We start from the raw sequence: 25,513 nt of genomic DNA, 5'->3' as shown, positions 1-25,513 counted from the left end.
ACATATGCATTTAATTCTTGAAAGAAACTATTAATTAAATAATAAAGTCTTGATATTGAATAAAGTTTGACTATAAATGTTTTCAATTCATTTTAAACACAATACAAATTTTTGAAATGCAGAAGTTAAATGATTATGAGAAAAGGAAAAAGAAGATTCCAAAATAAATAAATAAATAAAGTGTTAGAAATTTAACATTTATGTATGAAATTATAAGTATTCGTCTATGAAAAAAATGTAGTAAGAATATTATTTTTTTTAGAGATAATAAGTATGAATTTGTAGTAAAAATATATAATTAACGAATAAAAAATAATAGTACGTGTCTTTTAAAATTTTTTGGACAAGATCAATAACTCAAAAGTCAATTTTGAATTGATTCCTATTTGACCTCATCTATTATTTAGTTTTACGAGTTAAAATCAGATCCAACCCAAAATTTACATACTAGGATAGATTAATGGACTGAGTCAAAATTTGTACAATGATCTTATCTCCCATTATATTTTTTAAAAGATGTTGATATTTTCCAAATACATTTTCTTTTCAACACCTAACAGACTTATTAGTTTCAAAAAAGAAAAATAACATTGACGTCCAATAAAAATAAAATATATAATAGTTAATTTCAAAAATTGATTACTAAATATGTGTACATGGTAAAAATGACGAGGATGCATGGTTTTTAAACTTAAAAAACAAGAAATAAATATATATACTTTTAGGGTTGACCCAATATATTATGAGACCTAAACGAAACTATTAGACATGATATTTTCAAAAATTAATAAATAAATTATTAATATTTTATTTAATAACTATATAAATTTTTTTTAGTAGAATTAATAGTATTTTCAAATCTATTTTTTTTATATTTTTAAAAAATATAAAATAAGATATTTTAACTGTTCTATAGCAACATCAAGAATTCATGTAAATTTTTTCATATTTTAGTTGAAGAAGAAAATAGCGTATATACTACTCCAATAACTCATGTTAGCAATATGTTTTCATGATTTTTTAATTTATAACTAATATTTCTCGTATGAACAATGTGCTCACTTTTGTCTCATAATTTTTAACTAATATTTTTTAATTTATATAAATTTTATCAGTTGATAGCAAAAGTTAAGACATTTTCTGTGATATTTTACATATAAATCCAGATAAATAATGATTCTACAAAAAATTAAAAATTAAAACTTCTTTCTGTTGTATTAAGAGACTTTTTATAATATATTAATGGAACTTTATATCTTATAAAAGCAAAATAAAAAAGATATTTTTTTGACGAGGCATAAAGCAAGGTTTTAGGTGTCTCTCGGGCCGGATACTTTGAATGTAAACTAATTTTTCAGAAATAAAATATAAGCAGTTATTAAAAATAAAAATAAAATAAAAACCTTGACTTATCGTTATCAACTGGATTTGAAATAAAAAAAAAAACTTAAAACTCGTAAAACGACATCGTTAGGGAAATTGGTAAGAGCCCGAGTGAATTAGTATTAGGGTTTAGCGAGCGAGAGAGAGAAAGAGAGAGACGGAGAGAGAGAATGGCAGGAAAGGGAAGGAAAAGGAGAGAGAAGAACTACAAAGCTGCGCATGGTGGCTACACTGCTCTCCCTCCACCGCCAAAATCCTCTCAACTCGATGCTTTGCCATTCAAACTCCGACAAATTATCTCTTTCACTAAACACCAAAACGGTTCTTTCTCTTCCCCTTTCATCTTCTCTACTTCACTTTCTACTTTTCTCTTTCTCATTTCATTCCCATCTTTTCAGATTCTCCTGGCTTACCAAAAGACAAGAAATTAGATGATGGGCATGTAAAAAAGGATGGGCATGTAACAAATGTAAGCTTTATAATGTTTTTTTTTTCTTCTTATTTTTTTAGTTTTTTTATTTTCATAAATGGTGTTTATTTATTATTAAATAACGAAAATTGCTTGTTTGTGAAGTTTATTGAGTGAGTGATAAGTGTGTCAGAAGATTGTGTTTGTTTCTTCTCTCTGATAATGTTGTTTGATGAGTTTGAGTTTGTTAATGGGGTCTTATAGATATTTCAATGTGAACACATGATGCATTCATTGGATTCTTTGATGTAATGATGAATAAATTGATAATCATTGTGTTGGTTGAGCATGGCATGTGAAGTTTTCTTATGGGATTTATTGTGCTTTGCATATTCGGTGTTGATGTTGATTTTAAATGTTGATGTTGGTTTTATTTAAAATGTAGTCCTTCCAATTTATGTTAACTCTTGGCTCTAGTTGCAACCAATGTAACACTGGCACATCTGATTGAAGGGTGTCCGACATGTCACAGTCACCTTGGTTACTTTCAATTAATTCATTTTCTCTAATTATTATCGGTGTCAACATGTTAATGTCAGTTTGAGTGTCTGTGTCAGTATATGTGCTTCATAGGTTGCAACAGAGGATATAAATAACTTTTGAAAGCTTATTTTTTCACCCCACATCCACTTCAGATGTACACATTCAGAGAAAACCCCGTTTTTTTTTGTTGCTATTTCATCCCACATACACTTCAGAAATACACATAAGGAGAAAACACGGTATTTTGTCCTCCAGGTGTGTACTTCCAGACGGGACTGTGGTTTTTTAGAAACATAGGGGGACAAAAGTAGCTAATTGCCACCATAACGAAACGACAACCCCTAACAAGAGTATATGTGATGGTGTGTCAACATTAAAATACAAATTAACTAACAAGTGATTAAAATTTTTGTAGTGATATTTATTGTATTGAATGGATATTTGGAAAGAATGTTCCTTTAAATGATGGAAGATAATCTTGGAATTTCTCAGGTGAAACAGGAGGATACTAGTGAACAATTGAAGGCACCTCAACACAGTGATGAAGAGCTTGATAGAAATGATAAGAATAAGAAAAAAAGAAAGAGGAAAGAGGTTAAAGATCTCAGGTTTGCGATGGAAGAGGATAAAACGAGCACCCAACTAAAAAGACGGGAGCGTAAAAAGAAGTAAGTGAATTAAAACCTACTCCTTCTTTGCACATTTTAGTGTGTGTAGAGACTAGAGAGATGCGCTTTGTACTCTCTACATGATTTTATTACCAGTTTAATTTATTTTTTCAATCAGTTATTTTTTAGTGTTGCATTGATTTCCTTTAAATTGTAAATGATGCATTCAAAACGAGTATTAAATCTTTGAGATATTGAAATACGAGTGATTGTATCCACGATTCTTCAATGATCCTACAAACTGTCATATTTTGGAGTTCAAATCAAGCACTATGGCCTTTTGTTCAGTTAGAATTTGACTGCAAGACAGGAAAACAACCAACAGAAGTCAATATTACTTCAATGTTTGTTGTCTGTACTTTTATGAACATGTACAAATGTGCCACCTAGTGAAAAAAATGATTTGATTGTTGTTGTATTGTATATGTACCACCAACATTCATAAACTATATGAATACATTTTTGTTACATTTGTTGTGCAATATATGGCAATTGAAGTTGAACTTTTGAAATTTATTTACTGAATGAATAACATAACACACAACTTTAGCTTATTTTAATCTTAATCATGGTAAATTCATCAGGTATTTGGAATCGAAAAAGAAGAAGCACAAAAAAAGCCAAGAAGATGATAATTTGGAATTTCCAGGACAAGAAAAAATAAAATTTGGAGATATTGTACAAGCCCCACCAAAGTTATCTTTCATTCCAAAAGTAAGTACTTGAAGTTCTCAGCTTTACTCAATGGATCATCATCATGCTATACTTATTATTGTGTGGAAAATGTTTTGCTTGTGTACAGGCTTCCAAGATTTCACAGGATGCTTCTCATGAGAGACTTAGACTCCGGGCCATAGAGGATTACAGGAGTCGCAAAGGATGGACATCACGGCCAGGAAATCACCGTCCACCTCCAGTGACTGCATCTGACCCTTAAATCGTTTGCAGCATATTTATTAAGGATACTCTGCTTACCTGAGGAAGTCTTGTGAAGCAGCCATTATTTAGCAGATTATGCTAATTACATGAACAAATCAGAGGAATTCAACATGGCTCTTTCATACTTTCTCCCTTGGAGGTGGACTTTTCTTCATTCAGAAGCAACTTACAGGTTCTTATAGGAATTATGACACTGCTGAAGTCATTAGTTACGGTATGATCCTTGAAAAGCCAATAGGTGAGCAACTAGGTTGGCTAACATTTGTTAACATAGAGCAAAATATTGATTCAAAACGATGATGCTGTTTGTATTTTTTCCTCTTAAGTATTCTTTAATCTATGTTTTCCTTGGTTTGCTTTAAATTTTGTATCTAGAAATATAGACTCATGAAATCTGAACTGAAGAATATGATATGTCAAAACTAAAAGTCCTATTAGCATGGAGAGTTCCACCTAAAAGTCCTATTTTTCTGCCTGACTTAAAGTCTACTGCTTTACTTTAATTCTTGTTTTAATAGTGGATAATTGTGTATCTAATTGTATAAAGTTAGATAAATCTGAAAATATTTTCTGTTTTTATTTTTTAAAATGTGTTCATTTTTATTTAATGAGAGATTTTTGAAGTAAATCATTGTTATAAAAATAAGATTAAATCTTAGTTAATAAGATGTATTTTCTAGAAATATATCTACTTATTCACTTAAAAAATCTCTTACCTCTTTATTAATAAATAAAACTAATATAAATTTTACCTAAATATAAATTTGACCTAAATTGGCACGTAGAATGCTAGTTCTTAAAGAAACACCAATAAAAATGACAATTTTAAGTGGAAGTATTTTAATATGAAAATCTTTCCAAGTAAATTGTTACACTGTCATAAGTTTCACCAAAAACATGTTACAATGTCAACTTGGTGGGATGACAGTAGATTTAGGGATGACAGTAGTATGAAGAGATGCAGATCTACTAAAACAGGTAGGGTTTCTCTACCTTTAAATTCTTCACTTTTGTTGACTTTGTCCTATCTTTCTTAATTGATTTTCTTTTTCATCAAATAACTTTTATTAATTATTTTAATTAATAATTTTCCTTTATATTTTGTCAAATTTCTTTGAAGTGTTAAATGTGTCATTGGTCAATGTTTTATTAAATAGTGTTTCACAAATTAATTAGTTAAAATATTAATATGTATTTTATGAATAATGTGTCTTAATTTATTTTTTATTAATGAATGTGGCTCTTAATTTCTTTAAAACAAATTATAATACATTAATTATAATTTACTATAGAAATTACTTATGAGACAAATATTTGTTATATTTCATTAATGATTTGCCTTTTGTGTAAAAGTTTGACATTATAACCTCAAAGGACATGGACAGATGTCTTCTAGATAATAGATTAAAAAAATTATAATACTTTAATCATAATTTTCTACATAAATTATATACAATACAAATACTTATCAGTAATCGGATAAGTAAAAGATTATCTATCAATAATCAATCAATTAAAAGAGAATTAAGTATTTCAGTAGTTGTTTGTTTCTTAAATATTTTATGGATATAATTTTGAAGAAAATATAACACAATAATGATAATTTATTGTATATTTTTTTATTATTATTATTATTATTATTATTATTATTATTATTATTATTATTATTATTATTACAACATGCATCAATCATAAATAATTTAAGTTTTTATTTGATTCTTTTCTTTTCTCTTATACTCTCTTGTTAAACTACTATGAAATATAATTCATGTACTTGAAGGAGCAATATCAATCACAAGAAATGGAGATTCGAATTGTGATCCCTTTTTAAAATCTTAATTTATGTATTTAATTTAAATTAATTCAAGATCAATCTTGGTTGAAACTGAATGTCCAAAACGTTATGAATATGTTATAAGTAAATAAAACAGATTAGTTCTAAGTAACATGTTGTCGGTCAATGAAAAATAAGATAGACAAGGATAAGAAGATTACACAAGATGTTTCGAGGTTCACCAAAGGTAAGCTATATCTAGTACTTACAATATGTGAGATTTTTCACTAATATGCTTATCACCATAACATTATGTTTTTGCACTATCTTTCTTGACCACCCTTGGTCAATTATAACTTTCACCTTTCAACTTTGAAATAAATTTTACAGTCACATTTCAGTCTAGAAATGAATTCTACAAGTACCTTTCAATAACTAAAAGGATTTTTTCAACACACTCAAAATAACATAAGAGATAGAGTTGAGTTACAAATGATGTGTATCATATAATATAAATGTTTAGGATCTAAAAATTTACCAACACTTGTTTGAGATTGATTATCAGCAAGAACTCAGTGAAATGATCCTTGAATATAATGAGAGAGCTAAAGTTTTTCTTGAGAGAAGAACTTTGTTACTTGAGTATGAATGATCAAGTGTAGATTGATTGCTTTTAAAACTCTTGTCTTTGTCTTATCTTTGGTGTTCCTTTTATAGAAGAAGAGAAATTCGAAAGACTTATATCAGTTTGAATATAGCCGTTAGAGAACCTTAGTAGACTATTAGTTTTGATTGATGTCTATTAAGCACATGTTATATTTTGTCTAGATTATTTTTTGATAAATAGAACGTTCTTGTTTTTTTAGTTTCATGGAGAACGTGAATGAGTAAGTGAGATTGTGATATATCAGTCTTATAGCTTTCAAGCATGCAAATCTTTCTGCAGAAAGGTGTGTTGAGGCAAAACTTCAAATTAATGTTTTGAAGATAAACAAACAATTTAATTAATTTCTAATTATGATTCTAATTGTGTTTCTATTTAACTTGTGCTCTTAAGTGTGTTATTCCAAGATAGACAATCATATACAACAACACAAGATCATTATGGTATATAAAATAACATTATAGTTCAAAAAAGCAACAGTCTGGTAATCCAAGATCATTTTGGATAGTTCATTTTAAAGATGACAAAACAACATCAAGGACAATAACAAGATCAAGTCAAAACATTAACGAGCCATGCTCAAGCCCAAAAGATCAAGAGAAGCAAAACAACATAAAGAACAATAACAAGACCAATCTCCATATTGATGACTTATGAACAAGTACAACTAGGTCAACAAGGATGAAATGGACATTGATGTTGCACCTTATGACACCAAACAAATGCTAAAAGCTCTCAGTCAGAGTATTCACTCAAAGCACAAACGAATAATATTCTAGCTACAAAGCATGAATGTTTTGGTTAAAATAAAACACATGTCTACATCACTATGAACAGATGGATCACTAATAGCTATATAAGCTGTCATCATCCTTTATCACGCCTAATAGAAGAACCTCAAGGTGAAGACAACAAGTGCTTCAGTTCTCTTACACTAGATTGAATGATCTTTTTACTGAGTTTTTGCTGAAAATTAATTTCAAACAAGTGTTGAATAGATTCTGATCCTTCAACATTCTTTTATAATTTCATTTGAAACTCAAAACTATATTCTTAAAGATAGTTTTAGAGGTTTGTAAAAATCCTTTTTGTAATTAGATAGTAACGTGTAAAAATCATGTATGGACTAAAAGGTAATTATAAGAAATCATTTCAATGTTGAAAGGAAAAAACTGTAACTGATCAAGAGTATTCAAAAAAGTATTTGTGAAAGCAAGAACGTTCTTGTGTAAAGTACATTAGTGGAAAAACTCACAAATTGTGAGTACTTGATGTATCTCACCTTGGGTGAACCAGAATATATCATTGTGTGATTCTCTTATCCTTATCTTTAATTATTTTTCACTCGCAATCACTAATTACGTAGAAATAATATGTTTCATTTATTTTCACTAACTAAGAACGTTATGCATTTTTTTATAATCAAGATTAATCTTGAGTTAGTTTAAAATTAAAAGCATGAATTAATTTTTAAAAGGGAATCACAATTCAAACCACCTTCCTTGTGATTGATATTGCTACTTCAATGTGCAACAACAATGTACTTGTGTCTCAGTTGTCTTTACTCACAGCTCATTAATCTGGAGATCAATCTAAAGATTGTTTTTCTTCTTTGGGCCTTCAACTCGAGTTATGGGCTTAACCACTGATTTGAGTAGTTTTGACACTCTAAACTTGTGGTTTGGATTGTAGAAAATGACATGTCTTGACTTTTTATTTAATAAGGAACATCCATAATGTTCTTATGATCATTGTCCAATTCATTTCGATATTGATTTTGAGGATTCTTTCAAGAACAACTTTAAGCAATATGTAAGACATGATGTTCTTGATTTCTTTCATAGAGATACATGTGATTTTTGTATGAATATATTTGATCATCTATCTTTAAATAGACTACTCAAAAACACAAGTTAAATAACATTATAATTCAGAATCATAATTATTGATTGATTAACTATTTTTTTATCCTAAAAATATTTGATTTGAGATTTTGCTTCAATAGTACTTTTTTGGGAGAGTGTACCCGGATGTACATGAATCTTGAGGTTATTTGAGAAAAGTCTATATATTATAATAATTTTTACATAAAGTTATTATTTAGTTGTCATATGACAACAACTGTGATTTTTCTCCGATTTTAGTATTTCCACATTATATTGTTGTGATTGATGGTATTCCTCAATAGGATCAAATCTATTTTAACTTTTACTTATATTTTGATTACTATCTAATAAAGATGATCTATCCTTAAATTTAGTAGGACTCCATAAAACAATGTGCAAACGTTCCATTTTCTATAAAAAAGTGACTTATTTTCAGGACCGACCAAAGATATAAGGTGACTTGAAGCTATTTATTTTTTTTTAGGTAAAGTAAGCGGTAAAAAAATTTACATACAACTATGAAGTTTTAAATTTAAACTCAAAACACGATATTCAGGGAAATAGTATCGGTAATTTTCAGTTGAACTTAAAGCTAATTTTATTATGATGTTTTTTTGAGTCTATAATAGTGTTTTAGTAAAATTATTAATTTAAAAAAAATAACTTTTAGACATTTAAGAAGAAAAGTAATTTATTAAATTAATATAAATGATGTTATATAATATTTCTTTTTTTATTGTTAATTAAGTCAATTACTTTAATATTTGTTGAGACAATATTAATTTTAGATAAGATTTCATTAATTTTATATTTTAAAAATACGAGAATATGAAGCTTTTTTATTAAGGACAAAAAATTTTTGGAGGTCATTTTAATAAGTAAAATTTGAATTTTTTTGTGTGGCCTAAAGCGATTTCTTTAGAAATCTTACCCTTAGAGAAACCTTGCTTATCATTAGGGCTGAGTATCGATCGAATATGAGTGGGTTCTAGCTAATTTTTTCAAACCATTCAAACTTGAACTTGCGAATTACAAACCTTATCTCAATTGATTTTTTGGCATCGATTTAGCCGAGTTTGTAGGTTATATGGTGGCTTGGTCCGGGTGATGAGCTTTTTATTTATTTATTTATTTATTAGGTTGTTTATTTTCTTTAATTTTTTATTTATTTTTTTCAAAGTGTTTTTTATAAGAAAAATGCATTAAGTTTTCAATGTTTTTGATAATGTTTGACTATGTTTTTATCGAACAACCTATTTATCAAATTGATGGTGTGGTGACTAAGCAACATTGAGAGTCTCACTCTAAAAAATATGAGTTTTTGTAACTAAGATTAGTGGAGCTATCGCGTTTGGGTGATTGTAGGTTTATTTATTTTCGTCTGTGTTCGACCACTCAAACTTGTATACATCCACATTTGCAAACCCGTGATTCAATGCAATTTGCGCACATATCAAATTTTCTCATTCGTATGACTCGGGTTCGATCGGGTCAACTGATTTTGTTTATCCCTACTTATTTAAGTGGTCATTGTTTGCATTGAATTATTATTAATAATTTAGAATTTAGTTGTGAAATAAAATTAGACTAACAAATATTTCATAATTTAAACTTGAATTCTCTTGAAGTTAACTAAAGTGTAACAACCATTTATTAATGAATGAGAAGATTGCATTGAACTATTATTTTTGTATGATAAAGACTAATTAATAATGGACCAGTCTTCAAAGAAAAAAAAAAGGTTCTATTAATGTTGAAGGATACTTCTAAAATAGGAAAGTACTTGGTACTTATTTGGTATTAGTATTTTTATTGAAGTAATCTCTATTAATTATAATTAAGGATGTGGATTTTCTTTAAAATTAAAATTTCGAGATAGGGACGGGTCTGAAGCGGTAATATTCACTCTGCAAATAATATTATAATAATTTTTAAATTTTCTATATATACATATTGAATATACTTAATATTTTTTTAAATATTAAAAATTATAATTTTATTTCTATAGAAAATGTTTTTTAATTTTATTATTGTCTAATAATAATTATTTTATTATATTAATTATAATAGATATAATTTTTAAATTTATAATTTTATATATATTAATAGGTGCGAGCATAGACGGAGAAACCCAAACTCTGTTGCGAGCGAAGATGAGGACCTAAATTTCATATCCGTTATGAAATGAGAACGAATGTGAGTTTCTCCGATTAGTTGGATGTGGTGTAGAGTGGAAGAGGCAAAATCTACCTCTAATTTGCTTCATTGCTATACCCTTATTTTGTTATGAGAGATCCAAGAAAATTTCTGTTTGGTCACAAATTGGATCATTTGAAAGTTAGGAGGCATCGTATGCATCTCATGTGAAGAGGATGAAAGTATTCAAGAATGAGAGTTTTCAAGATTTTCATCGTAAAAAAAATGCTATCAAAGCATTTGTTATAATTTCCCATACACCAAATATTTCTGTGGATTTCTTTTACTCTACTTTTACAATTTTTTTTAATTTTAATTGACATTCTACAAAATTAACTTTTTTTATCTTTAATTGACATTCTAATTTATATTCATAATTTTAAACTTTAATTGACATCTTAAATTCTATACGTATTAGCTTCTATTTATAATTTATAAATACTGTATAGAAGTGGAGTAACTAAGTAATATATTCCTACTAATTATAATTAGTGGAGTAATCAAGTGGAATGCAATTTAATAAATTAAAGTATATAAATGGAAACAATATGGTATTAAGAAGTGACAATTATTTTAATATAGAGAAAAATCGCAAATAAGACTGAGTAAGTACTATTTTTGCTTATTTTCATTCCAATGGATTAATATTTTTTCTTTAGATCATTAAAAAATACATCAAGAATATTTATTAACATTTACCAAAAAATATTAAAAGACCACTTTTTATGCGATCCTTCATGTTCCATGGGAAGTGTTTGTTTCTAGTGATGAACAGCAGAAATAGTTTTTTTTGGAATATACTGATATATTTTTTAAAAAAATGTTCGGCACACATCTAATTAATTAATTTCTTAGAAAGATTAGTAATTATAAATAATTTTAAAAAATGTATATGAAATTTATGAGAATTTATTTTTCCAACCTCTAACATGAAAATAATTCCTTATGAAATATTGAAAGTTATTCTATTCCTAAAAGACTCTATATCATAAATGTTTTTATCTCGAATTTATAATAGACACGAGTATTCTTATTTCTATGAATATGATTCTACATTGGCTGTTTATTACAAATTGACTTTTTGTTAGTATTTAATGAGAAGATTTATAGTTAAAATAAAATCACTTTCCATGGAATCTGCATCACATTTTCTCACATCATTCTCTTGTTTAGCATCTAACCCACAATTTAATCCCATAAGGATTTAGTTAGATTAATAATAATTTAAACTAACTTAATTATTTAATTTAGCTAATTTGGTTTTTTAGATTACTTAAATAATTCTATTATTTGAATTAGTTTAACAGTAAAAGTTAAATTAAATTGTTTAATTAAATTAAAAAATAATAATTCAGTTTTAATAGAAAATAATATGATTTATATCTTCCCTCTTTCTATCAAACCAAACAAAAGAAGAAAAAAATTCTCTCTTCTACTCCTCCTCTCTTGGTAGTCTGATATAAAACATTATATCAAATTTACTTTATTTTTTAGTTCTTTTCTCTCCTAATCACATTTTTTTTTTCTATTTTTGTTTCTCTTCTCAATTTTTTCTTAGAACCAAACACACTCTGAAAATATGTGTAGAAAGTGATAACATAGTACCACTGCACAATAACATCTCGTAGTGAAGCTATTATGTCTCGGAGAAAGGGATGTTGATCTCTAAATCTAATTTTTTTGGGATCAATTAATCTAATCTATGTGCACACACCTTAATTATAGTAAAATGATAAATTTGAGATTCGAACTTGAACTTCTATATATTAATATTATTAAAGCTACTAACTCACTTGTACTTCCATTACCTGTTTAAATCTTCTTTAATCTCTATTAATCATTTGTATCTCTCTTGTAATTAAGATAGAGAAAATGCTTAGAAAATTAAAAGATAATGAAAAGAGAAGTAAAATTCAAAGAGATAGAGAGGCAAAATAATATGAGATTGATTTTTATGTATTGACATTAGTTTTACACAATTGTCTAATCATAAATAATTATATGAGTGACTATATAATTAGTTATGACAAAAGTCAAATATTATTAATGATTTAATAGTTACAAATTGATTAATAATATAAAATTTTTCTATACTATATAAATTAAATTCAAAGAATATTATTAAAAACTAATTTTTGCATCCTAACATTTTAATTTAATTGAAAAATGCTAATATTGTTATGTCGAATGTTTTGAATAAGTAAAAAAGTATGAGTTTAATTTTTATGTATTAACAATGTAAAAAGGTATACACGATATGCTAATCATAATCAATCACATGAATACTTTTTTAAGTTGTTACGAGAAATGTCAAACTTTATTAATGATTTAAAAGTTGTAATTAATTAATAATATAAAATTTATTTATACAACGTTGACTCATCATGACCAATCCGAATGAATAATTTTATATATAGTTATGACAAAAGTCAAATATTATTAATAATATAATGGTTGTAATTAATTATTAATATAAAATTTATTTATAAATTAACTTCAAAGAATATTATTTAAAACTAATTCTATGTGAATTATTTGTAGTAGACAAAAAAAAAACAAAAAAAAACTAACTCTCACGTGCACAAGATCTACAAAAGTTAGACGCAAGAGAACAACCAAGTCAACATCTAAGTGAGTCAAATATGACAACAATAGCCGCACGAATTAAAATCAAGCCAACAAGCACACAGTAAGACAAAACTATATGCTTGTGGGAAGTAATTGGAAGTTGGATCAGTACTCCCTCAATATTAAAATATAATCTCATGGTAATTTATTTGATAAATATTAATATTATTAGATTGAATAATTTTTATATTTTTTAATATATATATATATATATATATATATATATATATAATTATGTATTATACTCTCAATTTTATTTAATAAAAATATCTACTTTCGTCGCAACTCAATTGACAGGTGAATTTATCAGTAACAAGTGACATTTTAAAATTTTGAGCGTTTAAAATAAAATTTAAAACAATTTTTATAGTATTTATTTTTTATTATTATGTTTCTAATAAAAAATTAAAATAAAGTTTCAAATAAAAAGTGGTTTAAATAATTTATCTTAAAATATCATTTTAAGTATTTTATTTATTTGTTGTAATTTTTTATTAATAAAATTTCAAAAAAATTATTAAAATAAGAAGTTATTTTGAAGAGTTATTCATAAAAATTATGTTTGAGAGATATATTTTGTAAATAAAGCATGATTTTTATCATGTTAAATTTTTTAATAATAAATATTTAAGTTATTAAATATTAAAACTAATTTTTTTAATCTATAATAAATGAATCTACAACAATTTTTACTATTTTAAAATAAATATTCGTAAAAATTATTTTTAAAAATAGAAAGTCAAAATTATCTTTTAAAAACTTAAACAAATGGATTCATTATTGGATAAATTAAAAAATAATATATATACACATCCAACAGTAATAAGAAGGATATATTAATAACTTACACATTTTTTATTTAGAAAAAACATTTCTGTATCTCTTTTTAAAACACTACTTTATAAAAGGTTATTATTGTAATTTAGTTTTATTTTATTTTAAAATCCTTAATTTATCTATTTTTTCCATTTAATTATAGATATATGGTTAATTGGTTATGCAGCTGAATAATATTCACTTTAACCATAGTGTGGCTTATTATAAACCACTCAATCATTCACGTGAAGCAATACTCACTTTAATTTCTCTTTTTATTTTTTATCTTTGATTTTAAATCAACTACAGTATATTACTTAGATTTTTTAAATAATTTTTGTAATAATATTTAACAACTTTTACACAAATTTAAAACTTTTTTAAAAAATGATAAATTATAAATTTGTTGCAAATAAAAAAAAATTAAGAAAAGGGAAATAGCTTTTGAATTGTAAGAATTGAAAATTTCTCCTAAATTTCTTTTTCTTTCCTTTTAACAAGAGTCTTTGATTGAGTAAATAAAAAAAAGTGTCTTTCTTAGCATAACCCGAAAAGGGAAACTTATAAAGATATTTATACACTTCATGTACATTTTAAAAAAGAAATAAAGGAAAAAATATATAATATATGTGATATTTTAATAATATAATAAAAAAAATGTTAAATGACTATAAAGAAAAAGAGCATAAACACATCCAGCTGGGGGACATTGAACAAAAATTCTGCAAGTAGAGAAAGGGGTGAAAGATTATTGCCTTCAAAAAATGGAAAACAAAGTGTTATTTTTTTATCCGAAAAGAAAGTATTTTTTTTTTTTAATATTTCATGCAGTATTTTAATTTAATTTTAAGTGATAATTTAATTATTAATTATTTTTTTTGAAATTTTATTATATATTTAATTTTAAATAATGATTTAATCATTTATATCTTAAAATATCAATAATATTATTATTTTTTTATAAAATTTCAAAAAATTCATCATTTTCAAACAACACTCGAAATATTAAGTATTATCTTGAACAAAATTCAGATTTTAATCAAATAATTTCCATCTTCATCAACAACAATAACACTAATTTATCAAATAAGATTTATATTAGAGATTTGATTTGGAGAATGATAGAATGAAGAAGAAGATATTGTCTTAGTGAATTGAAGATCAAAACTTATATGGTGAATTTTTTATTTGATGAATTTGGTGATGTTGTTATTGGAGATGGAGATATGAGTTTATTTGAATATTTGAGTTATAGATTTGATTAATGTATAATTTTTATTTGAAACTGATAATGAATTTTCTAGATTTTGTTTGAATATGATGATGAATTTTTTGGATTTTTATAAAAAAGACATTATTAATATTTTAAAATATAAATAATTAGATCGTTACTTAAAATTAAATAAAAGATCAAATTAATAAAAAAAAATAAAAATTTGAATTTTTAGCTGAAATTAATTGTCGGAAGTATTTTGTCTTTTTTAAGAGGAAAATAAAGTGTTGAGACTGATAAAACCATAAAAGTTAAATTAGTATATCAAATTCTGTTAATACCACTAGTATTATCAAATTCAACCAAGAGGCATAAGTTAAGAGTTACAATTACAAATCAAAGTTTCACGACAGCATATCCCCTTTAAACTATATGCAGAGGCTTTAATTATTAATGAGAGTTGATGTACCATTAATTATTATTTTAACTTTCAATTATCATTATTATATAGATTACTATTTCTAAAGGTTTTCTTTTTTAATGGAAAAAAAATTAGAGTGAAATGATGATGTTCCAATAATCCAATCTAAAGTAAAGGTAAGATAATAGTATTTTTTATTTTAAAAATTCTGTTTTTGATGTGATCCTCATTGTTTAAAATTCTCTCAGTTATAAAAATATTGATACGACGAAATAATGTTTTGGTCGTAAAATTTAAGTGATTAATCATTTTAATAATATTTAAATTATTTATTTAAATTTTAATTTAACTAATAAATATCGATATTACTAAATTATATATTATACTCGAATTTAAACTCGATACCTTGTAATTATAAGTATGAGTTAACGAGGTCTTTAGTATTTTTTCTGTACACAAAATAATAATAATATTTGAGTCCATAAAAATAAAATTAAAACACTAATATCTCCAATATTTAACTTGAATCTCTCTCTATATTATACTCGAATTTAAACTCGATACCTTGTAATTATAAGTATGAGTTAACGAGGTCTTTAGTATTTTTTCTGTACACAAAATAATAATAATATTTGAGTCCATAAAAATAAAATTAAAACACTAATATCTCCAATATTTAACTTGAATCTCTCTCTATATTATACTCGAATTTAAACTCGATACCTTGTAATTATAAGTATGAGTTAACGAGGTCTTTAGTATTTTTTCTGTACACAAAATAATAATAATATTTGAGTCCATAAAAATAAAATTAAAACACTAATATCTCCAATATTTCACTTGAATCTCTCTCAGATCTTTCCTTTTGTTATAGAAAAATTTAAGTCGGCGACATGGAATCTCAATAAACATACAGAAAAACACATTGAGTTCTTAAAAGCAAAAGCAATAGGTAACACTATGCTACCCTTCTTGTGGGTATTGTTTGAAGAAATTCTGGGAAATGGTTTTGTAGAGTTATTAGGATTTTGTTTTCTTTTTTGAGAAAAGGCATGTGCCTTGTCAGAGTAAAACACTTTTACACACCAATAAAATTTATGTATTACATTTATAATGCACATCCATTAAATTTTTTCTTTTTTTTGTCTGTGTTTTCTTTTTTAGTAATTATTAATTGGTTCAGTTAATTAATTGAATTTTACTCAAAATATTGAAAGTATTTTTGTTAAACTGGTTTCATTAAATTAAATTTTAAAAATTTTATTCAATAGGTTTATGAGAAAGATATCGGAACCTCTAATTTTCTAGGTTTTAGGTTCTGTTTGGCAAGGCCAAAAAACAAGTTTATAGTCTATAAATTATAAGACCTCGTTAGTAACAATTATTTATGAACTTATAACTTATAATATTTTTTACAAATTAATTCAAGTAATTTGTGAGTTTATAGCAAATCAATTTTTTTTCTTCTAATTTTACTTTTATTATTGTAAATAATTATTTTTACCTTTTATAATTAAAAATAAATAATTTATTTTTATATAATTTATAAAATTTAAAGTAATTTTAATAAATCATATTTTAAAGTAAACAATTTAAAATAAATAAACTAGCTAAATAAAATAAAAAATATATCGGATTAATAAATAATTTATTTATTATAATTTTAAATTATTTTATTTATAACTAATTTAAAATTTAAAAGAATTAATATTTTAAAGTAAATAATTTATTTATTATAAATTAAAATTATGTAGAATTAATTCAAAATTTTAAAATAATTTATTTTATTTTTAATATACAATAAATAAAATAAATAAATATAAAATATATATAAGATTGTTAAATTCTAAATTAATAATAAATAAAAAAATTACCACTTTTAAAATATTTTAAAGTTAATTGACAAAATTTTCTTTTAATTAAGAATATTCTTTATTTCATTTTACATTTTAAATTAATTAAACTATTAATTTTATCAAACACTTTAATTAACTTAATAACTATCGACTATGTTATAAGCGATCAACTTTGATGTTTTTGTTGGATTTGTTGAATAGCTGGAAGGAGTAGGAGAGTGGTGTTGCAGTATTTTTGGAATTTTTTACCCAAATACCTTGGGCTTGATGGTCATATGTTAACATTTTTTACCCAAAGGTTACTATTCAACAAAATTTCAATAAAATTAGTTTACCCTGACGATGTATATTTCTTTTATTCAAATATTTTGAGAGAGCAAGAAATAGACTAATAAAAAAATTAATATAATATATTAGTAGTGTAACATGATAATGTGTTGGAAAATCAAGGATATTCGATTAGAAAAATACTTAAATGATCAAAAGAATTTGAGCACAGTATTAGCCCCACACATAAAAATATATCATTTTATTATTTGAAAAGTATACATTTTTTTTTCTCTTTCTATCTTATTTCATTTTTTTGATTGATCCTAAAACTTGTGATCAAAATCTTGTGACCATCCAAGAGATTCTATTCAAATATCACCATTTTTTTGATTTGTTATTTTATTAATATGGTCATAGTTTTTCTACATCAAAGGTATACTCCAAATACATATGATACTTATAATAGAAATTCAAATTCATTATGACGTTGAAGTTTAACTGATTTCGCCAAATTTATTGTCTGTTGGTGAAGACCAAATTTTAACAAAAATAAAAAATGAGAGAATACTAAATAATGGAAGTGGAATCAATTTTTTTACAGAACCAAAATTAGATTGCCTCCATATTACGTGGTAAAAAACATTATTAAACTCTTTTATTAAAAATGACATTAATTCATTATCATACAAACTAATGAAATATTTCATGAGAATGATATGTGACTTTAATTATGCATCCTCAACATGTTCAACGTGTGAGTGTGAGTGAGAATGATTCAGCTCCATAACCAGCATTGAACGAAGTGTTGCAACAAAATGGGAAAATCATGTATATTATTTATTTACTTTTAAAAAATAATGAAATTTACATAATTATCCTTCATCTAAAACTAGTTTTAAATAGTAAAAGATTATGGTGGTGTTGGCTGGAATCTGAAGTGGAGAGAATATGCAAACACTCTTATATGTTTTAGGTAGAGGCCAAGGTTGTTAGAAGTTAATAAAAGAGTGACATTATTTCATATAGTATATATATGTGTGTGAGAGAGAGACAAAGGAAAGGCAAAAGCAATAAGCCATGGACTACCAAAAACTTGTGATACTAATTTCCTTTGTAAGTGCAAGCATTCTCATCTTCATACTTAGAAAATTAAACCAAACCCAAAATTCTACAAAGCTTCCACCAGGGCCAAACCCACTTCCCATTATTGGAAACATCTTAGAACTTGGCAAAAACCCACACAAAACATTCACAAAACTCTCTAAAATCTATGGACCAATCATGACAATAAAACTAGGAAACATAACAACCATAGTTATCTCATCCCCACAACTAGCCAAACAATTGCTTCAAGAAAATTCAAAATTCTTCTCTAATAGGACAATCCCACATGCTGTCCATGCCACTCAACATTACAAATTCTCAGTAGCATGGCTTCCCTTATCAACACCATGGACCAAACTAAGGAAAATTTGTGCTACAAAAGTATTTTCTCCAAAAATGCTTGACTCAACAAAAATCATTCGTGAAAAAAAGTTGCAAGATTTATTGGATTATGTGAATGAAAAAAGCAAGAAAGGTGAGGTTTTTGACATTGGTAAGGTTGTTTTCACAACTGTCCTTAATTCAATTTCAAACACTCTGTTCTCTAAGGATTTGATTCATTCAACATCTGATGAAAAGTATGATCATCAATTATTTGAGAACGCTATTTTTGGTATCATGGAAGAAGCTGGTAGGCCTAATGTTTCAGATTTCTTTCCAATTCTTCGTCTATTAGATCCACAAAGAGTGCTTGGAAAAATGACCACTCATATGAAGAAGTTGTGTGATATTTTTGATGAAATTATTGAAGAAAGAATTTGTTTAAGAGCTTCAAAAGGTGATTATGAGGTTTACAACAATGTGTTAGATTCACTTCTTAACAATACTGGAGATATAAGCTTAGAATTGACCCGCGATGAGATGTTGCATCTATTTCTGGTTAGTATTCATTTTTTTAATAAGCTAAATAAGTTTTTCGTTTATATACTTGTTTTTTAATTCTTAAAATTTTTCCTTTGTTATTTTTTGTTTCTGTTTTAAAGTTTATTCGTTTATAACTTACTAATTTTTTATTAGTTTTAAAATATTATAAGAATCTACCACATAAAAATTTAATTTTTTTATACAAAATATGAATAAAATATAAATTTTTTAGCACCAAATAGTTAGAAATTTATATTTGATTAATGTTTTGTTAATAAAATTTAAATTTTTATAAGTGAGATATTCATAATTTATTAAATATATCTACAAAATATTATTTAAAAATTAGACTGATACATATGAGTTGACTTAAATAAGTATGTTCCATAAATAAAAATGAGAAAATTTGAGGACTAAAAAGTTAAGAAAATTTTTTATATAGAGTAAAAATAAAATTATAAATTTTTATAAAGATAAAAAAATTTATTTAACTCAAAATTTTATATTTATTTTGATTTAATTTTTATATAGTAATTAGTTATACCGAAATTCTCTTTAAATAGCTATTTTTTTATATAAACTTTTTAAATAGTTGTCATATTAGTTGTTGAATGCAAAGTAATTTATATTGATAAATGATAGTCCACCATAAATAGAAAATATTACTATCTTTTTCTTCCCAAAAGGTTCCATTAATAAGAAGTAATTATATTCAACACACGTTAGACAATAAATGCAGATATATTTTTTAAATAGAATTCGAATTCGGATTCAGATTCATCATATTATAGGAGCTTAACTCATTCTGCTAGATCTCAACACTTCATTGGTATAAAATATGTTTTCACTCTTTTTTATAAGAGACAATTGAGTTATAAATAAAATTTACAGCGTACCACCTCTTTTTATTTAAAATAAAATAAAAAAGTTAAATAAAGTTTTAGTTATATCACATTTAAAATAGAATAAAAGTAAATAAATTTGTAGTAATATTAAAATATAAAATTTCATTTTTAATCCAATAAAAAAATCAAATATTTTAGCTTGTATAAAATTATCATATAAATAATTTTAATCTTTGCTAGAATTTCAAATTACATTATTGAGTATTTTTTGTATGTATGTTTAAAATAAAGGTTAAATATATTTTTAGTTTCTATAAATTTTCAACCTTTCAATTTTAATCTCTATAAAATAAAAATATATTTTTAGTCTTTACAAAATTATCATTTATACAGTTTTAACTTCTATTGTGAAATCAACATATATTTTTAAATGAATTTTTGAAAGTATCTTTACAATAATATAAAAAATTTCTCTATAAAATAAACACAAAATTTAATTTTGAGATCCATATTTTTGCTACTTTTATTTTGAGTTTTTTATATTTGTGAAAGAACTTTTTATTATTTTCTAAACATTATTCAAAAAATCATTCAAAAGTTTGAGTTGAAAGTTACTAAAATAAAACTGCTTGTAGAATAATTTTTTAAAAACTAAAAAATATGATTTTTTTTTATAGGAACTAATACTTAAAATTTTATAAAGACTAAAATTATATTTAACTCAAAAATAAATAAATAAACAATTTGTGATGTTTTAAATGAGACAAATCTTCCAGTTCTAGTTAAACTAAACTTCTTGTTCCATTGCAAATGTGTTATATGGAAATGGAGATCCAATATTGTTTCTACGTACAAACTTGTGTTTCTTAAGTATGCTACATCCATGTGGACCAATGTAGAATATCCCAACGTTCATTTAGTCCTTGCATTGATTGTTCTTATGGGAACAATTATGACTAATTTGATATTCGGGCACTTCTTGTTTGGACCACTTTTGGCATTTGATCGACATTGCTTAATACTAATCAATTTTCATTTACTGTTTATGAGGTGTCATATATATATATAATGACTGGTAAGAGTTTACTTAGGTATCTTCAAGAGAGGTAAGTTTAAATGAGTTGTAAAATAACTATAAGTTCTTTATTATAATTATTTAAATTAATAATAATTTATCTTCTCCAATTTTATCAATTATGGATTTATTCACGGCATTCAATATTAATTATGTATATTTTTTATAAAAGAAATTTATATTGAGAGTATGATGTTTCAGTTGAAATTAAGAAAGATTTTATAAATTTTTGAACACTTATAAAAAGATTTAGATTGAAATTATATCAATTATGTATTTAAAACAATAAATGGTATTGTTTTTTCATAAAAAAAAATAGTTTAATCTTTAATGTTCACCTTTTGCTAATATCATATGTTGAGAATCATGGTTGAATTTAATATAGTTAAAGAGAAAAATAAAAATAAAAATAATTAAGTAGAAAATTTTAATACAATTAAAATATGAAGCAGAGTATAACTAACTTAACTAATTCCACTTAACCATAAACATAAGTATATTTTAATTACATCTATATCATGTCTATATGATATGTTGTATTTAATTGAATTTGGAAATGATATTTTATTAGGACTTATTTGTTGCTGGAATTGACACAACATCAACCACCATCGAATGGATTATGGCAGAACTACTTCGTAATCCTGAAATACTAAGAAAGGTAAGAAAAGAGTTATGTGAAACAATTGGGAAAGATGAAACAATTGAAGAATCACATATTTCCAAGTTACCTTTCTTGCAAGCAGTGGTGAAGGAAAGTTTTCGTATGCACCCACCCATTCCATTTTTGTTACCTCATAAATGTGATGAAATTGTGGACATCTTAGGCTTCAATGTGCCAAAAAATGCACAAGTTTTAGTCAATATATGGGCCATGGGAAGAGATCCAACCATTTGGGACAATCCAAATATGTTCATGCCTGAAAGATTTTTGGAGTGTGACATTAATTATAAGGGTAATAATTTTGAACTTTTACCCTTTGGGGCAGGCAAAAGAATTTGTGCAGGATTGCCATTAGCTCATAGGAGTGTGCATTTAATTGTGGCTTCTCTTCTATATAATTTCGAATTCAACCTTGCTGATGGGCTAATGCCTGAACATATGAACATGGAGGAACACTTTGGATTAACCTTAAAGAGGGTTCTACCTCTTCGAGTTCAAGCTACTTCAATCAACCATGATTAATTATATTACAAAGTAATGGTCTTCATGCTATAGTATTGCATATCCCCACATTTCTACGTTTGAGTTATTATTAATAATAATATTATAATATAGGTTAATGTCATTTGTTCCATTAAAAAATATGTCATTTTCGTCTCTTAGTGGTGCAAATTATTAAGTAACAATGGAACAAAAAGAAGAATATGACTATTTGTGTAAAACCTACATGGAATAAGTGTTGAGGACAATTTTTTTTGCAAGTTATGTCTTCATTTCTCTCTTGTCATTTTAATTCAATCCCTTTCAAACTCTGATTCAATTCCTTTCGCTGAATACTACTGATGACTGAATAATAAAAGTAACTCTATTCTTCCTTTGGTATTATCAAAGAAAACGAAAGGATGGTAGATAAAAAATAAGAAAGAATAAAAACAAGAGTTTAATTACGGTGCACTGCCGTCCGTGTAAAAAAATTATATTGCTAGTATATCACAATCATCTATATATATGATTTTAAAAGTAATAGGGTTGAGATCCATTACCAAAATTTCAGAAGATGAATATCAATTAGATTTGATGAGTTGCAAGAATAAACTTCATGGTAGAGTCACTATGTCTAAAGGTAATACACTGATTACATTGTCGGTTTTACATGAAAAACTTTTAACAATATGAAAATTGATTGGTTCATGGCAAGTTGTTCCCTTCGGGAAAATAATTTATGAGTTCTCTTTTGCTTTTCTCGACAATTTGCAAAGTGTTCGAATAATTGAAACCTAGATAATGAAACCTATTCTTCTTTGAGTTTTCTCTTGGACGAAAGACTTCAATCTGGGTTTGGTAAAAAAAACAAATAGGTTGGATTTGTTAAGAAACAAAAAGACTCAATGTTGGATTTGTATCTACAATTTGTCTCAAGAATATTGGAGGTCAAAGATCATTTTCACAATTGCTTCAGGTATTGACACGCCATTATCTCTTAAGGAAACAACAAACTCAAAAGCGTTGGGAGATTTCGCTCGTGTTTTGGTCAATTTGGATGTATTACAAGAGCTGAGATATCACATTCGTGTTCAACGTGAATGGTATGCATTTTTTGTTTACATTGATGATAAAAAAAAACTACTTTTTTTTTTTGGAATCATGTAAGGTTGTAGGGCATTCCATAGATAAATGTCGAAAATATTCTAATGGTGATGGAATAGCTAACTCTATTGAAGATGTTGCAGCATTAAAGAAGTTGGTTTAAAGTATGTCTCTGAAAATATTGCTGCTCTGGACAAGGTTAAAACTGAAAGTATAAACAAAGATATTTAAGGTAACAATATTCATCGTGTTGTTAACTCTTCTTTTGTTGATCATATCTCCAGCATTCAAGAACCTCCCTCTAATTAGGAAAAAATTGATTAAAAAAAACCATGAAGAAGCTTATGAATTGGATTCAATTAATTTAGGAGAATAAGGAATCATTCCAGAGACGCCTCAGGAATCTGAGTTATAGGCTACATGAAGTCCTAAAAATGTAATTCAAGAGATATCTGATTTCATTTTATCTAATATAGTTAATGCAAAGCATATGCAGGAGGATCATCAATGTGAAAATGTGTATTGTTGGTTCTTGGAGTGATGTAGTGTTAGAGGAGAACATTATTCAAAACCACCAAAAAAAAATTTCTTTGCCAATTGATCTATATTCAAAGTTTATGGTATCGAACATGATTTATCCAAATGTTAATGTTACTGATGGTAATTTACATCTTAGGATTGTTCATGACTAGGGATGACAATATAATCCGCACCAGCGGATACCCACCCAAACCCGTTTAATTTGGGTGGGAAAATCTGTTTTGATCGGGTGCGGGTGAGGATTTTCTCTGAAATTAAATTTCGGGGACGGAGGCGGATTTCGGAATCCGCCCCGCAGATAATATTATAATAATTTTTGAATTTTCTATACATATACATATTAAATATACTTAATATTTTTTAAAATATTAAAAATTATAATCTAATCTCTGTAGAAAATAATTTTTTATTTTATTATTATTAATAATTATTATTTTATTATATTAATTATAATAGATATGATTTTTAAATTTATATATATATATATATATATATATATATATGTGTGTGAGTGTGGGCGGGGAAACCCGAACCCCGTTGTGGGCGGCGATGGAGGTCTAAGTTTCACACATGCTATGAAACAGGTGCGGATGCGGGTTTTCCCCAATTAGTCGGACACGGGGGTGGAGGAGGCAAAATCCGCTACCGACCCGCCCTGTTGCCATGCCTATTCATGACTTAGAGATATTGAGAAGTTTCAGATTATATAAGGATAGAGATACTAGAGAAGCACATCAGTCTACTGAAAAGTTTTTTACGTAGGTGACTTTTAAGGACAGGAAAAAATATAGATAGAAAGACGCTATAATTTATAATTTCCGTCCAAGAGTTAGAAAACTTGCATTATTTGAAGACTTTTTTAGCACATTTTTCTTTCTTTTTTTCTTATTTTTATCATGTGTTAAGTTTATGTCCCCTATTTGTTTTCTTTCTTTTTTTAATAAATTTTTAGCTTAAAAAAAGTAATAATGATAAAAGTCAAATAATTTTAATGATCTAACGGTTATGATTAACAATATTTATATAAGAGAATAAGATACTAGTAACGTGAGTTTAACAATTGAGATAATAACAAAAAAAAACTTTTATATTTATATAAGAGAATAATATACTAATAATAAATAATGAATTATCCCAAAAAAATAATATTATAAAATCTTTAAATTAA

General features: G+C 25.7%; 2 protein-coding genes across 2 annotated transcripts; both read left to right on the top strand.

Moving 5' to 3' along the window:
• The first annotated feature begins 1,429 nt into the window (after window positions 1-1,429).
• LOC101504996 (uncharacterized) lies at window positions 1,430-4,420 on the top strand. The gene is made up of 5 exons (XM_004492596.4): window positions 1,430-1,704; window positions 1,782-1,852; window positions 2,828-3,003; window positions 3,588-3,717; window positions 3,806-4,420. The coding sequence occupies exons 1-5, from the start codon at window positions 1,554-1,556 to the stop codon at window positions 3,938-3,940; spliced, it is 663 nt and encodes a 220-aa protein (XP_004492653.1). The 5' UTR covers window positions 1,430-1,553; the 3' UTR covers window positions 3,941-4,420.
• Window positions 4,421-18,611: 14,191 nt separating this feature from the next.
• On the top strand, window positions 18,612-22,979 carry LOC101504674 (geraniol 8-hydroxylase-like). Its single transcript, XM_004492595.4, has 2 exons — window positions 18,612-19,649; window positions 22,126-22,979. Exons 1-2 carry the CDS (start codon window positions 18,744-18,746, stop codon window positions 22,738-22,740), a joined length of 1,521 nt encoding a protein of 506 aa, XP_004492652.1. The 5' UTR covers window positions 18,612-18,743; the 3' UTR covers window positions 22,741-22,979.
• The last annotated feature ends 2,534 nt before the right edge of the window (window positions 22,980-25,513 follow it).

Source organism: Cicer arietinum, chromosome 3, assembly GCF_000331145.2.
Source record: "Cicer arietinum cultivar CDC Frontier isolate Library 1 chromosome 3, Cicar.CDCFrontier_v2.0, whole genome shotgun sequence".
Lineage (NCBI taxonomy): Eukaryota > Viridiplantae > Streptophyta > Magnoliopsida > Fabales > Fabaceae > Cicer > Cicer arietinum.
The sequence above is the reverse complement of the archived record's forward strand: the minus strand, read 5'-3'. Positions and strand labels throughout refer to the sequence as shown.